Below are 21,563 nucleotides of genomic sequence, written 5' to 3'. Positions count from 1 at the left end.
TCTATAAGATTTTACCAAAGAGAGCAGTGAAATCCTAGTGTGCTGGTGATGTCACTTCTGGGGCTTAGCTGGAAGTGACACCAAGAATGTATTTTCCCCCCTTTCCTTCACCCCCAAAGTCTCCCGGGGTTCCAGTCATGCGCCTGGCAACCCTTCCCCATTTATCCTGTTTTCGTTTATTTAACCAGGATATTTTTATCCCATCCTTCATTCAAGAGGCTCAGAGCGGCAGGAGTGGTTCTCCCCTCCTCTGTTTTGCTCTTACAACCACCCGATGAAGAAGATTAGGCCACAAGCGGGAGGGACTGTGTTCACACACGTGAAATAATCCACTTTCAATCCGCTTTCGATGTACTTTCCAACTGGATCTCGCCAGTTCACACAGTAAATTCCAGTTGGAAAGTGGATCGAAAGTGGATTATTCAGTGTGTGTGATGATCGCACACTAATGAGTCTCATGGTAAAGTAGGGATTTGAGCCTGGGCCTCTCAGATCAGGCCAACGTTCTAGCCACAAATGTAGTGGTCTTCAAATCATGGCCCTTTAGAGGAATGGACAGGGGAGAAGCCCATGGCTTTGATTGCAGGAAGTGAGGTGGGATGAAAGCTGGGAGTTTCACCGTGTCACACACAGGATCTTTGTAGAATGGGTCCACACCTGGACACCAGGAGTGGCTCTTTTTGCTTTGGGCAGGTGCGTCTGAGATATCAGGCCAAAGTGGACGTGGTAATGTCAGATGTAGGGAGAACTGTGTCCTTTTGGGCTAATTATAGGCCAAAAGTGGGGCAGGCGTCCCAGGACCGTTCTGCTTTCTGGGACGTCGTGTGCCGCGTGCATCCAGATTGCCTGGGCCCTGGGGCCGGCTGGAAACTGGGACGCGGAGCACGAAAAGTCAGTGAAGGAGACTGGGGTGGGAGGTAGGGCAGAAGGGATCGTTCAGCAGAGGTGGGGAAGGGGGATAAGGACCAGAGATGAGGCATTTACACCCATAGGGAAGGGGGAAATCACATTTAGGGGGAACAGAGAGGGGCAACAGGGCAATGAGAGGTGGAAGATGAGAATGAAATACAGAAATTAAGAGGACCAGGAAGCCCGGAGAAGTGAGGCCATCCCCATCTGGAGGTACCAGCCAGGCCAAGACAAATTCTGTGCATCCGTTTGCATAGAGTTATTGGCATGTGTAAATGTGTGTGTGAATGTGACTGTTCATTTAAGAACGTGTGCCTCACAGGGTTCACTCTCTATGACCAGTCTGGGAGCTCATTTCAACATGTAACACCCCCCCCCCCCCCCGGCAACTGAATGTACCTGCGGCAATCTGGTTGTATGGCTTCGATGCAGTGACCTCAGATGACAAATGTATGCAGCAAAAGTAGCGTGACTGACCTTGCTAGTTTTGCCTGTAACCCTTAATGTGATGGTCTTCGTGGTGGAGGCCCTCAGGTGGGTGATGGAGCCCATCTGCTGAGCCATGAGCGACCATAAAATTTTTGGAAGGATCTCCTGCTAGCGTGCTCATGTAGAGAGTAGGTCCTCCACATGTTCCGTCTCTGCAACATCCTAGGAAGAGTAGTAGGATCACAAGGTGAGGCCACTCGGTGGTGGAGAGGATTCTTCCACGGCATTGACCTTTGGCTTGGTCCTGGGGTTGCCAAGTCCCCCCTGGCCACTGGCAGGGGAGGGGTAGGGTTGCTATGTCCAGGTTGGGAAACTCCTGGAGATTTGGGGAGGGAGCCTGGGGAGGGCAGGGGCCTCAGTGGGGTACAATGCCGTAGAGTCCACCCTCCAAAGCATCCAGTTTCTCCAGGGGAACTGATCTCTGTGGTCTGGAGAGGAGCTGTGGTTCCGGGCAATCCCCAGGCCCCACCTGGAGGCTTGGTCCTCCCAGGGGTCATTTTGTAGAAAAAGAGGTGCAGGAGCTCATTAGTATAACTCATCAGCATGACTTGTTTGCATATGCCACACCCCTTGACATCACCGGAAGTGTGTCAGAAGGCAACACCCACCGCTCAGGCTCCAGTGGACTGTTTTGGATTGCTAGCTATTGGGGGGGGACGTGCAGATCTGTCCTCACAGAGGAGGGAGAGCTTGTACCTGAATAAAACTTGGTCTTAAAGGTACCACTGGACTGTTTTGGACTGGGAGGCTGGGGGGAGCTCTGCAACTTACCTGGCTGCTTCTTGCTCTGACTGAGGGCTGCTGGGAGCAGGGGGTGGGGCTTGTTGCATGTGCCCGCCCCCTGGGCTTTTTACTGCCGGAGCTCCGCTTCTGTGCGCTCCTACAGAAAATGACCCCTGGTCATCACCAATGCTTCCTCTAAGCTGTGGAGTCTTGTGAGCAAAAATTCTACTTTATGAGCTACTGTCATTAAAGTTGTGAGCGAGCAATTTGGCTACTCCATAAATTAGTTTGTTCCGGAGCCATCCTTCCTGAGCGAAGACAAAGATGTGTGAGCCGGAGGCTTAAAAACTGTGAGTTAGCTCACATGAACTCAGCTGAGAGGGAATGCTGGTCCTCACCACAGTACGCTTTTTGGCACTTGGACTGGGTTTCCTGTCCCTGATTTTTGGGTCTCCTGCCTATGGTGCTTACTTCAACACTGGTTTGATCCTGATGCTGCCCCCTTCTTCCTGTCATGTGATTTCCTGTCGTAGGCATGCCATTCAATGGGTCTAGGGTTGCCAACATCCAGGTAGGGCCTGGAAGCCTCCCAAAATTACAACGAATTTCCAAACTGTGACTGTGTTACAGGGAGAAAATGTTTGCTTTGGAGGGCGGCTTCTGTGGCACTCCCCTCCCCAAACCCCACTATCCCCAGGCTCCACCCTGAAATCTCCAGGAATTTCCCCATCCTGGAGTTGGCAACCCTAGGTGGGGCCTTTGCTGCCACCAGGGGCTGTTCCTGGTTTGGAGATAGGGTTGCCAAGTTGAAAAATCTCCTTACCGGGGGACTCCCGGTCTGTGGCTGGAGCGCGCGTGCACCGCACACACGTCACCAGGAAGTGACGTTATGACGCCGGGCACGCTGGGGGCAGGGCCACGACCATCCAAGGGAAAACCATAGAGTTTTCCCTTGGATGATCGTTGCCCTGCCCCCAGCGTGCCCGGCATCATAACGTCACTTTCTGGTGACGCGCACGCCGGGGTGGGGTTCCCCTCGGGGCCCAATCCACCGCCGGCAGGGAACGGGCCTCTGGGGCGGGGATTTCCCCGCCCCCCCGGGGAGACTTGACAAGCCTATCTGGAAAAGTAGAAGACCACTGCCTTTCTGGTTTGTGTTGAGAAAGTTGATAGCATGGCGGGGGGTGGGATCTGTTCTTCTCCACTTTGGAGGTAAATTTGCATGCGCAGGCGGACATTTTGGTGTGCCCCTATTAGCACAACGGCCACATACAATAAACTTTACTCTATTCTATTAGTATTTACATCCATGATGAGTGCATACTTGGTACGGGCATGTATGTGCAAGAAACGATACCTTCTGTTTCGAGCGGAGCCATTGCTTAACCACACCTAGTACCTTTTTCTCGTCACCCCCCCCAACCATCTCTTTCTCTGTTTCCCCCCTTACAGTGTAGCCAGTGATGGTGCCCAGCACCCCTGACGATGCCCCAGAGCCCCGAATCAAGTGCGGAGGAGGAGCACCTCTCCCAGTGCCCCGAGGGGGAGTCGGGCTCGGAGAGCTCCCGCGAGGGGGCCAGCCCCCCGGCCAGCCCTGCTAACCCGGGCCATAATCACTCCATGTCAGTACCTGAAGACGCCCACTTCAGTATGATGGTCTTCCGAATCGGCATTTCTGCACCAGACGGTGAGGAGGGGGGCGGGGCAGGGTGGGGGGAAGGCACGAGAAAACATGGAGGGTCACCATAGGCATGATGTTTAGCTGAGGTGGGAGGCAAGCGTTCCTGGTCTGACCAGGGTAGAACATTCACCTAGAATAGATCCAGGGATGCCAGGTTTCTTTCTTTTTTAATCCCCACCCCTTTCTCTTTTGTGTGTTTGTGTGTGTGTGTGTTGGTTCCATTGATTGAGCCATCTGGATTGTTCTCACTCGATTAACAAAATCATCGTCAATGAATTTGTGTGAGTTTTAATTGATTTAAATGGCACATGAGTAAAACAATCTTTCTAAAGAAAAGGCATCTGTTCTTTGTTTTTAACTGAGGCACACATGTGGCTTTGGGGGCTCTGTCTTGCCCAATTCCCCTCCTTGCTACAGCCCACGTCACACAAGGCTTTTGCCCATGCAGGCTGCATGATCCCTAGCACAGCTTTTTTGGGTAGTCAGAGAGGACCTCTCCTCCCTTTTTCAAAGCCGCTTGGATCCAACCCCACCATCTCTGAAGAATTAACCAGGCAAGCAAGACCTATGCTTGGGTCTCTCTGTTTCTGTACCCTGCCAGAGATGAAAGAGGTGCAGGGGGTGGGGAGGGGGGGTCTGATTTCTTCTAGGGAAACAGTGGGGGGGGGATTGACACCCCACCCCACCCCACCCCAGCACTACAATCCTGAGCCAGGCATTGCTTTTTGAGAAAACTGGAGATGTTGGGAGACCCAGTCATGGATATCTTTGTCCAATTGAAGCCTGAAGAGGCATTTGCCCTTTATGGGAGAGAAAGAGAGATGCTACTTCTAAGAGGGCACTTGTCATGCATGGATTTATAAGCGCCTGCTGTTAAAAGAGAACCAGCAAGGTACAGTGGGTGGAGTGTTGGACTAAGATTTGGAAGACCAATATTCCAATTCCAGCTCTGCCATGGAAGCACATGGGGTGGCCTTGGACCAGCCACTCTTTCACTCTACCTAGCCGACCTTGAAGGGTTCTTGTTGTGAAACTAAGGAGGAGAAGGGTAGAACAATGTTATAAGCTGCTTTGGATCCCCACTGGGGGGGGGGGGAAGCAGGGTGCAATGATTCTCATTTTTAAAAAATCTACTGCCTGATTAATCAGAGCGCCTTTTTCGATGATCGGCCCTTGTTAATCGATCGGTCTGCTTAATCCAACTCGGCACTGCAGCCCTGATGATCCTGCATGGTTCTTCCTGGGTGGGTTTCGTCTTCTCTGAGGCTTCCTATTCATCCCTGTTCTCTTCAGGGATGCTGCGGTCTGCAGACAGCATTGTGACCTTTGGCCAAATGAACTAAATTAGGAGGGAAGAACATTAACGGACAGCGGTGTGTATTGCACCAGACATCCTTCAGATCTTTGATTTTGCAACATGGGGCGCCAGGAATACAGCGAGACATGAGGGGGAGGGCAGTTTCCGACGGGCCAAAAGAAACCAGGGCTTCCCTTCTTGGCTCTGCCTCCACCCCATCCCCACCTCAGTCTCTAGAGGGGTAATTAATGCAGGACTGGATTCATCCTTAGCTCAGCACTAAAGGGAACTTGCTCCTTTTCCCTCTCTTCATTAGCAATAAAACCAGGACACTCAGCAATGCACGCACAAACATCGCCACCAGCACCGGTCCTTTCATCCAGCAACCCTTTGATACAAAGAACTGGCTACAGACCTATGCAGACTGCACATTCTCTCTCCACCCTTCCCACAGTTTCCCTGCACGGCTGCGCACATGGCCCATGGAGGCAGTGGCAAGTGCCGTCAAGTCATGGCTGACTTATGGCAAGCCCATATGGTTTTCAAGGCAAGAGGGGAACAGAGGTGGTTTGCCATTGCCTGTCTCTGCATAGCGACCGTGGACTTCCTTGGTGGGCTCCCATCCAGGGGTCATTTCCTGCAGGAGCACACAGGAGCGGAGCTCCGGCAGTCAAGAGCCCAGGGGGCGGGCACATGCAACAAGCCCTGCCCACTGCTCCCAGCAGCCCCGGGCCACGAGGAGCCCAAGGAGCTGTGCCCCCCCCCCCATAGCTAGCAATCCAAAACAGTCCGGTGGAGCCTGAGCAGTGGGTGTTACCTTCTGACACACTTCCGGTGACACCAGGGGGTGTGGCATATGCAAATAAGTTATGCTAATGAGTTCTGCTAATGAGCTCCTGCACCTCTTTTTCTACAAAATGACCCCTGCTCCCATCCAAATACTAACCAGGGCAGACCCTACTTAGCTTGTGAGATCTGACAAGAGGCTAGTCTGGGCCAACCAGGCCAGGGCATATCCTCCATGAGTCCCCTGGAAGTGTCAGCGTTTACAAGCCAGCTCCTCATTTCATGGACTGATGCGAGTGTCTTGGCAATCTGTGTATGCCCTCCCTTTCCCAACACCTCTAAGGGGGCTCACTAAGGTTATTTGATCTATTTTTGTGTTGTGAACCCCCCAGGAGTTGTGAAAAAACCCCGCCCAGAAAGTCCACACTGCTCTATGATTTCTGCATTACCTCGGAAATGAGAGCCAGTGTGACATGGTGGTTATAGGGTTGGACCGGGACCTGGGACAACCAGGTTTTTGAATTCTTGCTGAGCCGTGAAAGCTCACCAGATGACCTTGGGCTTGTCACACTTTATTCATTTAGGTATTTACTGACTTTATTTGTAGCCCGCCGTTCTCACTGACACTCAGAGCGGATTACAAAATGTAAAAAGCAATGCAATCAGGCAGCGGTAAAACTTTCTTAGCCTAACCTACCCCACAGGGTTGTTGTTGCGAGGATACAGTGGAGAAACGGGAAACAATGCAGCATGCCGCTTTGGGTCCCTAACGGGGGAGAAAAGTGGGATATAAATATAAGATTTATTTTTAAAATTATTTTAATTTATGTGCTCACTGGGCTGCTAGTGAGGCCAGTCTCCTTCCCGGAATATGTGCAGTAACAATCAAGATAATGAGGAAGGTAAGAGGATCTCTGGCCATGTTCAGAATCCCTTTCCCTCTCCACACAGAACACACAGCCAGGGTTGCCAGCTCTGGGTTGGTGGAACCTGAGCAGGGTGCAGGGTTGCCAGGTCCTGCCTTTCTGCCAGCAGGGGGATTGACTGGAGTTTCTGCCGCCTGCTCTTTGCATCCACGGTGCAATGACATCACCCGGAAGTGATGTCATCACACCGCCAACATCGTGCAGCAATGGGGGGCAAAACTCTACGGTTTGAGTCTGATTTTACCATAGAATTTTGCCCCAAAACAAGAGTGTCACCACACAACATTGGCGGTGCAATGACACCACTTCCGGGTGGGGGCTGGCAACCCTAGGAGGGTGGGGTTTAGAGAGGGCAGGGTATCATGCTATACAGTCCTCCTTCTAAAGTGGCCATTTTTTCCAGGCGAACTGATCTCTGTTGCCAAGAGATCTCCCGCTACCACCTGGAGGATGGCAGCCGTACACACAACTGAGCAGGGAAAGCGGGTGTTTATGGGACCTTCAAATGCCGCATGTTTTGGAAGGGAAAAAACACAGTGATTTGGGAGTCTCATCCGTTCCTGAAACACTTCAATGATCTTAGGTGGCATACAAAAATTTAATTTTAATCGGCCCCATCTTGCAGGTTTCCAATCAAGTAAAATGCACCTGTTCCAGAGAGAAGCCCAGAGCTCATCTTGCCTCTGGAAAAACGGAGCATTTGTGACTTTTATATTGCTATTGCTATTTACCGTTAACTGGCCACCTGATCCCTGTTCCCTTTCTCTTAGCCCTCCCTCTTGCCTTAATTCTGTTCCATTATCCTCATTTTCAAAGCACACACCCCCTCCCCGATACATGGCCAGGGGATTTCCCTCTCCTGCATGCACCCCACTTGTTTTTAAGACAAGAACAGCAGAGAGTCTTGTGGCAACTGAAAGGCTAACAATTTTTAAAAAACAAGCCTTGATCGGCCGGAGCCCACTTGATCAGATTCATGCTGTGCTTACCTAATTGTGTGTGTCAAATGCCATCAAGGCACAGCCAACTTACGGCGACCCCAGCAAGGAGCTTTCGAGGCAAGGGAGCAAAAAGAAGTGGTTTGTGCCATTGCCTGCCTCTGCAGAGTCTTCCTTGGTGGTCTCCCTTCCAAGTACCGACCCTGTTTAGCTTCCAAGATCTGACAAAATTGGGCTATGCCGTGCCACCTTCCCTCCTGCTCACCTAATATAATAATATATAATAATAATATTTATTGCATTAGCAAAAAAGCCATAGCAACTGTACAGGATAAAATAAAATAATTTTTTTAAAAAAACACACACTTAAAAGGTCGACAGTTATTAGCAGTAAACTAATTAAACACAGGGAGATTTGTTTTCTTAATCACCGCAGCTAGAAAGGAAGCCACCATAGCCGTGGTTTGATTGTCAGGGAAGTTATCAGACAATAGCACTGAAACTACCCAAGGAAGGAGGGGAAGCTTTTCTTTTCTCATAACAGGAATGATGTATCTCTCTCTTTCCTTATTCCACTTAGGACAAAAAAGCATTATATGATCCATAGTTTCTATCATCTCCTTGCTCACCTAATTATAGACTCTAAATTCAGAGGGAAGACACACACACCCTTTTTTTTGGCAAAGCGAGGCCAACAGGTCTAACAATACAAGAGATACTTGCGTTTTTAAATATATGCTGCCTTTCCAGACCCTCAACCAAGCTAACAATTAAAAATATGAAGCCAGCAACATTTGAGATACAATAAAACAGCATGCAACATTCATAGAAAGACAGAGGCAATACAGGAACAACCCACCCCCCTCCACGCACACACACAACTGTTCACAGGCCTTCCAGAATAAGGAATGTCTTCAGCTTGCCCCAGAATCCTATAGGGAAGATCTTAGAGCATTCCACAGTTTGGGGGCTCCAACTTAAAGGCTGCCCCAAGAGGGCACCATGTGTGGGTCTCAGAACCTGGAGAGGTTGATAGAGCTGCAGGGCTGTCATCTAGGTAGTCTGGAAACCACTTAGACGCTGAAGGTCAAAACCAGCATCTTGAACTGAGCCTGGAAACAAATCAGAAACCGGCGCTGCTGAAATATCAGTGTTTATGTGCTCATGCTGATGAGTTCTAGTAAAGGACTCTGGCGGCAGCATGTACCAAATGAAGCTTCTGAACTGTCTCCGAGGGCAGCCCCACGTAGAGCATATTATAGTAGTCTAATAATGATGACCTCATTTCTTGAGATGCATGAAGTGTTGTCAGAAACGCACACACGCACACACACATGGGTACAAAGATTATTACCACAGGAGACCAGAAGGTCCAGCAGCCCAAGATTCACCAAATAATGTTTTCGAGTTCTTTGAACTACTTCCAGTAAGTGATGACTTGGCAAAGCCAGAGGAATAATATACATGGACCATTCATTTCTGGAGTGAGCTATAGCATGACATTGTGTAGTGGTTAGTGCACTCAGTCATGAAGCTCATTGGGAGACTGTGGGCAGCTGCCTTAACCTACTTTATAAGGTTATTGCGGGAGAAATGGGGGGGGGGGGAGAACCATGTACTTCCTTGGACAAAGGGCACAATAAAATTTATAAATGGAGCTAACCACTCCTTACTCCTGTTGAGACCTAGTCTGACAGGGTCAGATCTACATACGAATTCCCACCCAGGAGCATCATGCTGATTTTCATTTTAGGGACAGGGATTTTAAAAAAACACACACACCGACTACCTGAAGTTGTTCATTGATCTGTATACCTTTACAGATGACAAGTCCTAACCCACCCACCCACTCCAAACATTCTGCTGCTCTTTTAAAGTGATGCTCCCCCTTCATCTGGGTCCCCTTTTCTATTTGCAGGGGCAACCATGGAAACGGTTGCTAGAGATCACAAATTGTCGTGTCCATGGAAACGGGGATGGAGCTGCCAGCATGTGTCTAGCTGGTTGTCCCTCCATCACCCCTCTTCTGACCCTGGAAGTTGGAAGGAGGTGAAGGAAGGAGGTAGGGGCCACGAGAAAAGTCAGAAGGAGAGAAGGCCAAGCTCTAGAATGGAGCTAAGATGTACTGCGGATTCCACAGGGAGATCTACAATGACAGCCAAGGGCGGGGAACTCCATTCCTATTCATTTCAGATTTATGTTATTCAGCAACACAGGTTTTTGGTATTTGATGCCACAAGGTGCGCATTCTGTACCTTGGACATTCATATCTTGTGCGTAATAGACATCATGCACACACATGGGAAGATTTTCCCCACTCCCAGGGCAAACTTGATCTCTCAGCTGAGAAGACAGAAAGCACCTGGACTTCAATTTGCACCCTCATCGCAGTGGGTTTCACACAGCCCCTACACAAAGGGCCAGTTTCCTAGATCTGCTGTGTACCTCAAGGTAGTAGGATATAGGGCTGTACACAGCTGACGGACCATGTCCGAGACCCAATGAAACCTTCCATGCAGAAGTGACCTACATCATGCTGTTCAAATACCCCTTCTGCAAATGTATATCCAAGTTATCATTTAGCATGCTTGATGGTAAATCCAGTAGTTTCCATCTGGAGCAGCATACCTGTATGATGGTAGGAGGAAGGACAGACAATTCAAAAAGTACATATGCCTGAAGGGCATGAAGAGGGGGTGCACCGCCACATGGAAGATCAATCCTATCCCTAAATTGTCTACAGATATATCCCTACAACCATGATACAGTTCTTCTGAACACAAACATTCTCAATAGTTCAGTTTCTGTACCAGTTACATGCATTTTTTTTTTTGGCCTGGAATTCTGTGATTCAGAATAAAAAAAAATCGGGGCTGCTGGGTTCAATCCATAAAATAATCATCTCAGTCTGTAGTTGATTAATCACTTGCAGCTGTGAGTTAAAGGCATCCTTGTTGATTCTTTAGAGCTATCCCCCCCCCCCGGTGTGTTACCATGACAGGGAACGGAAAAGAAAACATTTTAAAATGCCCCTTTCTTTTAATAATAGGTGTCATTGAGTACACCATAAACTATTTTACAGTCTCTTGAAAAGGAGGGAGTCTTAATACTATGCAAATTTATTAAAATCTAATTGACAACTTGATCAAAAGGCAGGTAATTCACCAACTAAAAACTCTTTGATCTACTGGCAGGCTTACTAAAAAGAAATCACTTGGAATATACCAGTACTGAAAAGGACAGGGCAGGATTAATCTCAGTGTCCAGGTAGATTTTTAAAAGAATCAGGGCAGTAATCCCCATACAGACGACCAAATTACCCTTTGCTCTCATCCTGGGGTATCTGGCTGTCTGTATCTTCCAACCACACTCTTCCACTGCCAATGGTTTGGTGGCACTGCCATCTGTATGGCTCCTCTGCTTTATGGCAGAGGATTCTTTGTGCTGGTGTGACACCTCCTTTTAGGTCTCAACCCCCTGTCCCGTTTTCAGAAATGCCTTCGTTTCAACCCCGATGCAGCCATCTGGGTGGCAAAGCAACAGATTCTCTGCACCCTCAACGAAAGCCTCAAGGACGTGCTGAACTATGGGCTTTTCCAGCCAGCCACCAACGGGCGAGATGCCAAGTTCCTGGATGAAGAACGCCTCTTGCGCGAATACCCACAGAGTTTCGAGAAGGGAGTGCCCTATCTGGAGGTAATTCCGCTGACTCCCCAGTATACATGGGGAGAGCGCTGAGACGAAGGAGGACTTTTGTAGTTATAGGGCAGGAAGACGTTGGGCGGGATCCAGCCAGCTGTTCCACTGGCGAAAAAGGAAGGACAGGGTCCCCTTTGGCCACTTAAATTACTCTGCTGGGGAATCATGGAACTTGCATGAACTAAAGCCAAGTGTGACAGGGGCTGTAATAAAGAGGGAAATGGAGCAAGATTTAGAGAAAAGGCTGGCTGGATCTAACCCATCCTCTGGGTGCCACTTTACTATTAAAGGGGAGCAGGCAAGGGTGAAGTTGTCCAAGTGGCTATTGTGTTCAAATGGCTGTTGATGGCACATGTTTCTTTTGGTCCAACCACCCACAACTTAAGTCCGGAGACAACAGTTTTTCAAGAGAGTATAATAAAACTATCATGGCCTGTGGTATCAACAGTCTTCCCCCCCCCCTTTGTTTCTCTGTAATCTCTGGTCAAAGAGGTGATGCAGTTTTTGGAAGCGTTACAGAAATTTGCAGAACCTGTTTGAACACAAACATTAGTTAGACAAGCATGCACATCATAGGTTTAAGGTCCCACCTTCAGCACTGCAGACAATGGGTTGGATCCAGCCAGCTTTTCTGCTGGTGAAAAAGGGAGGATGTTGGCCACCAAAAAAGTTATGCTGGGAATCAAGGGACCTGCATGAGCATGAGCCATGTATGATGGAGGCTGTAATAAAGTAATCGGGCTGGATTTAATGAAAATCTGGCTGGATCCATTACTTTTCAGATAACTGCATCACTGGCATACCCAATATCTACCAGCCATCATACTGATTTTTTTTGCACGTGAAGACTGAAGGGTGATGAACTCGAATGAAACAAGCTGCAAGGAACTATTATGGGAGCTCTAAATGGCCCTGGTTTGGAAGGGCTGTTAGGTGGATCCACAGGCAACCAGTTTCATATATGCTCTCTGTTTTAGCAGGCTTCCTAGCACTTGTCCCTATTTTGCCTCCGGGGGAGATTTTGGAGATATCTTTAAAAATAAAATTGTATGTGTGCATTATTGCGTTTTGGCCCTCTTCTCCCAGAGATGTGTCAGTTCAGTGTGATGGGAGGCGGAGGAGCTGGATACATCTTGCATCTAATCAATATGTATAGAATCGAGACACCTGAATGTTGTGGGGCAAACAACACGACAGGTCCTCCAGATGTGCAATTTCATCTTCAAGAGCAGCCATGGGGGGGCCTGATCTAGTTGGGAAAGGGGAAAGTGTAATACTCTTCCATCCGACACGCTATGTCCCTCATAAGAAATACCCCCTCCAATTATCCGTTTCGTTTTCCCTTTTCCCATCAGGGCTGCAAGCAGCCCAGAAGGGGGTGTTTCCAATTCGGGAAACAGCATGACGTGGTGTGGGTGAATAGCATTTCAGATCTGGGAAATGTGGGTTCAAAGCCTCATTCTGCCATATATCATATGCAAGTGACCTTGAGTCAGTAACCCTCTTGAAGCCTAATTCACCTCATACAGCTGTTGTGAGGATACAATGGAGGGAGAGGGATGTGTGCTGCCCTGAGGTCCTTGGGAGAACAGTGGGATAAAAATGTACAGGGTAGATGAGAGGTAGATTAAACCCCATGCTTTCCTGGCGCCCTGACCCAGGTTAACATACATCGTATGGCCCGTTTTTTAGAGCCACGTTCCACATCTGGCGTTGCAGTGAACTCCAGCATCACATCTATTTTGGCTCTAAGGTACCGTATGGTACACATTCCTCAACTGCTGAGGTTTATTTTGAATTAGCAGCATATTGTACAACAACTGTCCTGTTCCCCCCCCCCCTTTCATAATACACTTCTTGCTTTAAAATCCACACAGGGCACGCTGTTGCAGAGTAAATGCCTGCAGCTGGCAGAGTAGAATCTCGGGCAAATGAAACTATACGTCATGCAGGAGAGCTGCAATTAGATCTCACTATGTTTACTTTAAGACCCAAAAGCCGCTGCAGGGGCATGCGTAATTGCGATTGGGACTGCACTGCTGATGGGAAGGAACGAACCCTTCCCCCTACGCCATATCCCTGATTTTAAAAAATATATATATCCCTCAAGGTTCGCTTACCAGTGAGGGAAGAAAGATAGGTATAATACAGCCGCTTCAGAGGTAGGAGGTAGCATGGTGTGGTGTCAGTCCAGGGTCTGAGAGACGCAAGCTCAAATCCCGGCTCTGCCAGTGAAACTCACTGAGTGACCTTGAGCCAGTCAGTCTCTCTCAGGCTAACCTACCACACAGGGTTGTCGTGAGGATACAGAGCCCCTCTCTGCTGCTTTGATGCTGCTCTTTACTCTTAACGAAAACCTGGGATATCTGATTACTGATCTCCCATATAAAATGTTGTTTGACTCTTCACCTTTGAACAGACACGTTCAAAGAGAAAACAGTATTCTTACTGTCATCAGTGAAATGTTGGAGGATATGATTCCTACCTCTAGCTTGTCATGTCTGATCAGGGCTTTTTTTGTACAAAAAGACCAGCAGGAACTCTTTAGCATAATAGGTCCCACCCAACAGAAAAACTCATTAGCATATTAGGCCACACCCCCGACAGCACAGCTCATTAGCATATTAAGCCGCAACCCCATGTTACCAGAAGTGTGGCCATCCAGCCACACCGACCTTTTGCTTTTTATTCTGTTTACCTTGTTTGTTGTCAAAACCCAGGGCTTTTTTTTGTAGCAGGAACTCCTTTGCATGTTAGGCCATACACCCCTAATGTAGCCAATCCTAATGAGTCTCTGCTGTTGGGTGTGGCCTATTATGCCTATGAGTTCCTGCTGGGCGTGGCCAACTCAGGAGCCAGTTGGAACTCCATTCCTGTTTCCTGTGCATTTCTGCCCAAAAAAAGCCCTGTGTCTGATTATATAATACATACTGCTTATTGTGACTCCCTGCCACGTTTGTGTGTGTTCATTCACTATATGAAACAAAGACAATTCTATAATGAGGAGATCTGAAGCAGGCAGCAAAATGGGGTGGTGGTGACAACCATCCCACTCACCAGCCAGCTAGCTGCCCAGACAGTGCCCACCTGACGCACAACTACCACACCGTGCCTGGGAGCCTGAGGGGACTTTCCTCCTCACTCCCTCCACCAGGCCTCCTCAAAAATAGCGTACACGCCAGCCAGTTCCCAGACTCTCATGAAGTTTCTTCTTCTCGTGAGAGTTTAACCATCATTTCCTGTTGCTAGGGCAACTAAAATGGTGGCCAAACTCCTGCGAGAGGAAGTAATCTTGTGAGAGATCAGGAAGCCTTTTTAAGGCATCTTCAGCTTCCCATACTGTGTTTTAAGACAAAAGGCAACAAATAAGAGATAGGAAGGGTAAATTTTTCCAGCTCCAGGGCAGGAGGAGCAGTGGCAACAGGGGTAAGGCACAGATCGGTGGGAAGGGGGAACACTTTGAGCCACCCCCTAGAAACTATTGATGGACACAGTTTCCTACACAGATTTGACTTTTATGTAGGAAACTCATCTTCTGTGAAGGAGTCCTGAAGGTTCCCTGTCTGACTATGGAATTAGGGTTAAGAAGCAGGAAAAAATTTTTTGGAGAAGTATAGGGTTCATGTGCAACCATATTAACATTCCCCAATGTCCCATTGTCTCACCTCTTCCAGTTCCGCTACAAGACCCGAGTTTACAAACAGACCAACCTGGATGAGAAACAGCTTGCAAAACTCCACACTAAGGTAAGAAGAGAGACCTTTTCAGCCCTTCCAGCAAAAATGAAACAAAAAAAGAAAGCGGTATGCTAAGGAAAGTCTAAAGTGGCTCTCAACCCCCCCCCCCAGTTGTTTTACAGTCACAGCATTCAAATCCTATGACCCTAAATGTTCTGTATGAAAATGAAATTGTGTGAACTGGATGGCTGTGTACAGGGGTCTTGTTGTAGAAAAAGAGCTGCCGGAGCTCATTAGCATAACTCATTAGCATAACTTATTTGCATATGCCACACCCCCTGACATCACCGGAAGTGACAGAAGGCCACACCCCCTGACATCACCGGAAGTGTGTCAGAAGGCCCGGCTACTTACCCTCCTGCTTCATCCTCATTCCCAAACGGAATGAGGATCGAAGCAGAGGGCGGGGTAAAGAAGGGGGCGGGGCTTCACCACGTGACAGCCCCGCCCCCTAGAGGTTCTCTTCCGGAGCTCCGTACCTGAGAGCTCCCCCCCGACTAGAGCCCTGGCTGTGTATAAATTTGCTTCCTTTCAGTGCTTAGCAACAGCATTGCTCCATGTGAGGTTCAGAGACCCCTGGGTGTCTGTAAGGATACTCCAGGGGGTCCTGAAGTTCTTTGTAAGAAACCCTCTCATGCCCATCTGGCTGATGTGAAAATGGAGCCCTCTCAGCTGTCTAGGAATTGGGGCAGGAGCTCTCCGCCTCGGGGGGAGGGGATGAAATTAGGAACTTGTCGCCTAGATTCCAGCTCACCTCAGAGCATAAGACAGAAAATGTGCTGATTGGTTGCCAGGATGCAGGATCCAACAGTTTTCACTCTGTTTCCCAATGCAAAGGATTTCAGTACAGAGACAGTCCAAAGACAATAGGAGCCAATTGCAGTTTTCAGTTGAATGCAGTTCAGGTTTTCAGTGAGTCTTTCATATTTCTGTAGGCAGTTCTGGAAGGTTTTTTTCAGGCTTCTTCCCTTCCCTCCTGAACTGGCCTCTATCTAGTGGCAAAACTACACAATATGGTTTTTGGTGATTCGGTTCAGTCTCTCCAGCCCTACAGCAGTGCAGGGAGCATCATTTTGAAAACTAGCAGGAACCCAATTTGGCTTAGAACTGCAGCATGGGGAGGAGCCCCCCCGGGGCTATTTTAGCTAGGGCAAATGATGGGGGGGGAGGAAGGAACCCCTCCTCCCCATACAACAGACCCAACTTGCCCCAAAAATGTATTGTGTAATTTGCCTTAGAAGTTGTAAACCCATAAGGAATTTTCCTGCTGTCTCTGGTACAAAGTCCTTCCAGTCAGTGGCAAGGTTGATTAGAATGCAGGTCAGGGCTCTATGAGTTCCGTTCCTATAGAATCAGCTTCCCCCTGAAGGCTGACCTTGGAGGTTGGTAAAGACCATACAAATATGGTCTTGTTTACTGCACACTTCCATGCTCTCATGCATGGAGCTAAGACTGGTTTTGGAAGTCTTCAAGCTAACTACAGTTTGTTGTGATGTTCAAATCTGGACGCTCCAACAAATTGGTACTCAAACAAACTGGAGTTTGCTTCCCGCCCACAAAATGGGATTCAAAACCACTGTTAAACTGAGGTTTAGGATCCCAGATTGTGAGCAAGAAACAAACTTCAGTTTGTGGAAAAGCATAGGTTTAAATGTTGAAACAAGTTATGCTTAGATTGAAAGACTTCTGAAACCAGTCTTCAATCTGGGCTCTGAAGGAAAGGGGAGAAGAGGAAGGAGGGCTCATATGATCATGAAATTAACCATGTTTAAACTTGTCATAAACAAACTCCAATCTGAATGCAGAGTTTAATGCATAACAGTGCAATCTATTCTGCACTGGCAACTTTTCCAGCTAATGTCTGTATACATGTGGGCAAGAAACTTTTGTTTTATGACAAGGAAACGAAGACTGGGATTCTTAACACTTCTTTAAACACCTAGAACGCGTCCTAGTGCTTGTTTTTATTCGGATGTATGTGTTTACAGCCTCCCACTCCAGAGTTTGCATATGCTGAAAATCTAGTTAAATTGCTTATTGACAGTAGAGTATTGCTAGAGAGGAATCAACTCCCAGTGCTCCACACCTGTGAATCCTAGAAGTATCATGCTTTAAATAAAAAAATTAGGGAAGTGCAATGGTATTTGCTCTGAGGTTAAACGAGGAGAAGCTGTAAGGCAAACAGTGAGTTTTATATCCAGGTTGTGGCCATGATCCTGAAAGAATCTACTTTAGTTTGTCTTATTTATTTAAGTATTTATATCCTGCTTTTCTCCCCAATGGAGACTCAGATTGACTTACGACAGCATTCTCTGCCACCTCCATTTTATCCCATGAGTAGTAGTTTAGGCTGAGAGCTATGGGCCCTAAGTCACCCAACAAGCTTCTTCAGCAGAGTGGGGATTCAAACCTTGGTCTCCCTGAGTCTAGTCTGACATTCAAGCCTAGGTTTGCCAATTCCAGGTTGGAAAATTCCTGGAGATGTGGGGGTGGAGCCTGGGAGAGAGCTCAGCAGGGGTGTGATGCCATAGGGTCCACCCTCCAAAGCTGCCATTTTCTCCAGGGGAGCTGATCTCTGTAGTCTGGAGATCAGCTGTAATTCTAGGAGAACTTCAGCTCCGTTGGCAATCCTATTCCAACCACTATACCACAGTAGGGTTTTCAGGTCTTACCTGGCTGCTTTTTGGGGGGGGGGATCGAGTCCTGGTCCGGGAGTCTTCTCCGGGAGTCATCCGGAGGTGAAGTCACCACGCCGGGCACATCAGGCAGGGCACTCTAGTATCTGGGGGGGGGACTCTATGGTCACCATAGAGTTTTTTGCCCAAATGCTAGAGCATCTCCCACATGATGTGCCCAGCATGATGACATCAGCTCTGAGTGATGTCATCTTGCCGGGCATGACAGGCAGGACAGGGCTCTTTGGGGGCGGGGCTCCTTATTTGAGGGCCTCAAAATCAGGGGGAGACCCACCCCCATCAGGGGGATGCCAACCTTATACCACACTGACTGAAATGCAGATTCTTCTCCTCTGAAATGAACTGGGGAGTCATTGCAGGCAGGGGAGCTCCATGCGTACAAGTTCTGGGAGGCTTACAGTGCAATCCTAAACACAGTTACACCCTTCTAAATCCAGTGAAGTCATTGGGCTTAGAAGGGTGTAACTCTGTTTAGGATAGCACTGTTAAGTACCAGGTCCAGCTCTGCTGTGTTCCTCTTTTCAACCCGCAGTATTCTGTCCCCTCCCTTGCTTGCCCCTCAATGGCTGTCACTGGCAAATCTTTCCCCAGACGGGGCTGAAGAAGTTCCTAGAGTACGTCCAACATGGAGCAGCTGAGAAAGTGGCACGGCTTCTGGATAAAGGGCTTGACCCCAACTATCATGACTCTGACACTGGGGGTAAGCACGGGGAGGCATGAAGGGTGAGGGAAGGGCAACCTTGGTTGCCACTCTTGCAACCCCCTACAATAGTGACCCCTGTGTTCTCTCTGCAGAAACACCTTTGACGTTAGCAGCGCAGTTGGATGGAACGATCGATGTGATTCGGTTGCTGTGCCTTGGTGGTGCCCACATAGATTTTCGGGCAAGGGATGGAGCCACCGCACTGCACAAAGCTGTGTGCTCACACCACTATGCAGCCCTCATGGTAATATTGCTTGCTAGTCCTCTGATGCCACAATAAACCTGAGAGTTAAGTTGCAGCAGATGAGAAGGGAGCCCTAATATTGATGTCAGTCATCACCTATCTACCTACTTCTTATGCCAAGATTTGTACCCAGTACAGATCTTCTAGTTTGCCTTCCTGTACCTGGCCCCACTGTGTATATTTTTTGATCTGCACTGTGGAATCAAGTGTAGAATTTGATACAGGATGTCCCACTGAACTCTAGATCATTCATGTGAATGTTGTGCAACTTCATGTATATAAGACACTAGCTTGTATCCAGCCTGGACCTTTCCATGAGGACAACAGTTTCCACCTACAGAATGTGATTTTCCCACCTTCCTCCTCTTACAGCCTTTTGAAATGTCCCACCCAATCCTGTTCTTTGGGGAGAGGGGACATGCAGGAACAGGATTTCAGGAGGCATTCTGGGCTGCCGCAGGTTAGGGGGGGAAGGCAGGAAAATCGCTCTCCTTGGGTGGAAATCTTTGCAACCACGGAAGCATGTAGTCTGGATGCGACCCACCGGTGCGAGGGGGAACAAAATTTTGATTTGCCTAAGCCCCACCCCCCAGAAAAAGTGTTTCTTTGCCATTCATATTTTCCTGCCTGCATCCCTCAGGCACTCTTGGATTTGGGGGGCTCCCCCAATTACAAGGACCGCCGTGGGCTGACTCCGCTCTACCACACAGCCATGGTTGGAGGGGACCCACGCTGCTGCGAGCTTCTGCTCTACAATCGGGCCTATATCGGCACTACTGACGAGAACGGGTGGCAGGAGATACACCAGGTGAGGCCTTACCTGCTAATCAGGCCCCTCGGCTCCTCCGAGATTCCAGATTCTGCTTGATTAGGTAACCAAAAGGATTAATAGCTGCCGGGATTGGTTCCAAGTCTTACAACTGACCGGGGGGGTGACTGTGACATACCTCTGATCATTCCTCCCCCCCCCCCAGTTCCTGAATTCTGTTTTTCCTTGTACCAGGCTTGCCAACATGGACATTCCCAACACTTGGAGCACCTGCTCTTCTATGGTGCTGAGCCAGGGGCACAGAATGCATCTGGGAATACAGCACTACATATCTGCGCACTCTACAATAAGGTAGGTAAGCATGAAGATGCATATAACCTTTTTAGAGCAGCAAGGCTGATCCAGAAGCGCCTTTGCCCCTCTAAGTCCAGACATACCTTCCCTCTTCTGGGACTGAGAGCTCCCACGGCTTCTGCAGGAATCAAACAGAAGTTGGCTGTGCACATTGCTGGTTGGTTGCCCTTCCCCACCGCTAAGAAACAGCCTGCCCGCCCATCCTTGGAGCAGTTTTGCACATTCTAAAGGGGGGGGGAAACCCTCCATTCTAATAAAATGGTGAATGGAACAGATCAGTGTATGAATATTCATATCATGCTTTTAAAAAATTTAAAAAATGCAGAGAGCTTTCCTAAAGCATAGCGGAAAGGACAACGCTGATGGCTGAGCGCGCGTTCGATTCGCTGGTGGATGCGCCTGTCATTTCAGTCGCAAAGCTGTGTGGTAGCCAGGCTGGCACAGCAGCTTGTGAATCCCCTCTGAGCTCCCTTTCGATACCGCATCTGCCTGCACCCTAAACCTTTGTGATATGAACACTGAGCAGAAAGAAGCCATGTTCTGCCAGAACATCCAGAATCCTGTCATTGGAATGCCATGTGCAGAAACATCAACATCTGGTTCATATATTTGTTTTACAAGCATTATCCTGGTTGAACACTTTGTGGGGGGTTTTTTGTAGGAATTTCTGCAGGGTTTGGGACTTATTTATTTATTTATAAAGATATTGGAGGGAGAGAGCTTAGAGCTCTTTAGGGGGACAATTAGAGCAAAAAAAAAAAAAGGCAGATGAACAGGGATGGCTCCTTTCCCCTGAACAGCAGAATTCTCAGCCAAGATATTTCTTTGTTTGCATTTGCAGGTTTTCACATTTTCAAGCTATACACCACAGCCATGAAAGCTATTAAAAAAAACCTGTGGGGTTTTTTTTTGGGAAGGTTGCTGCTGAAAGCCACCACTGGCCCCCCAGGCAAAGATTTGCTCTGTCCCGTTCCACCAGGGTCACTTTGGGCTCCACATTTTGACAATGGCAGAGACACGGGAGTAGGCAGCTGGCATCTCCTCCTTGCCTTGGGGCGAGATGAGCGCCAGATGCGCTAGTGGCACCACTGGCGGTTTCTCCAGGCTGGCACTGGGGCAGCAGATGTGTGGGTAGTGCACTGCCATTGTACTTGGGGTGGCAAAATAACTTGAGCTGGCCCTGCTTCTCGTGCTACCTAAACAACATTCAGATGTGAGCAGCCCACCAAGTGGACAGTGTTCCCCTTAGTCCTTCCCCCTTGGTGATCTTACTCTGTGAGTGTTGTTCCATGGCCCCGGTCACACGAAAGGTTTTGGGCCGGGAGGGACGGATCGGGGGCGCAGCAAATGGGCACGATCCCACCGCAACATCTGGGAAGCGTTGCGCACCCATCCTCGATCCGGCCCTTCCGCCCGAAAAGCTGCAGCAAAAATACACCACCTACCGAGGTGGACCTTCCAGCACGGCCGCATCAAGCCCGGCCGTGGGATCGCCGGCACGTCCTTCTGCCGGCGCATCCCAGGGTCCTGGCTGAACTGCGCATGCTCACACATGCGCAGTTCGGCAGCCTCCCTTTCCCCACTGTAGCTTCCCCTGGCATCTGATTATGCC

At 48.8% G+C, this 21,563-nt stretch overlaps 1 protein-coding gene across 1 annotated transcript in view; it reads left to right on the top strand.

The window, feature by feature from the left end:
• The first annotated feature begins 3,606 nt into the window (after positions 1-3,606).
• Positions 3,607-21,563, top strand: part of SHANK1 (SH3 and multiple ankyrin repeat domains 1) — a 79,056-nt gene continuing 61,099 nt past the window's right edge. Inside the window, exons 1-7 of the mRNA XM_015414670.1 lie at positions 3,607-3,808; positions 11,216-11,445; positions 15,123-15,194; positions 18,446-18,581; positions 18,677-18,828; positions 19,469-19,636; positions 19,832-19,948. Coding sequence (XP_015270156.1) covers positions 3,607-3,808; positions 11,216-11,445; positions 15,123-15,194; positions 18,446-18,581; positions 18,677-18,828; positions 19,469-19,636; positions 19,832-19,948 — 1,077 coding nt within the window. The remainder of the gene's footprint in view (positions 3,809-11,215; positions 11,446-15,122; positions 15,195-18,445; positions 18,582-18,676; positions 18,829-19,468; positions 19,637-19,831; positions 19,949-21,563) is intronic.

This window comes from Gekko japonicus, unplaced genomic scaffold (genome assembly GCF_001447785.1).
Source record: "Gekko japonicus isolate JY-2015 unplaced genomic scaffold, Gekko_japonicus_V1.1 scaffold1068, whole genome shotgun sequence".
Classification (NCBI taxonomy): domain Eukaryota; kingdom Metazoa; phylum Chordata; class Lepidosauria; order Squamata; family Gekkonidae; genus Gekko; species Gekko japonicus.
This window is presented reverse-complemented; position numbering and strand designations above follow the sequence as displayed.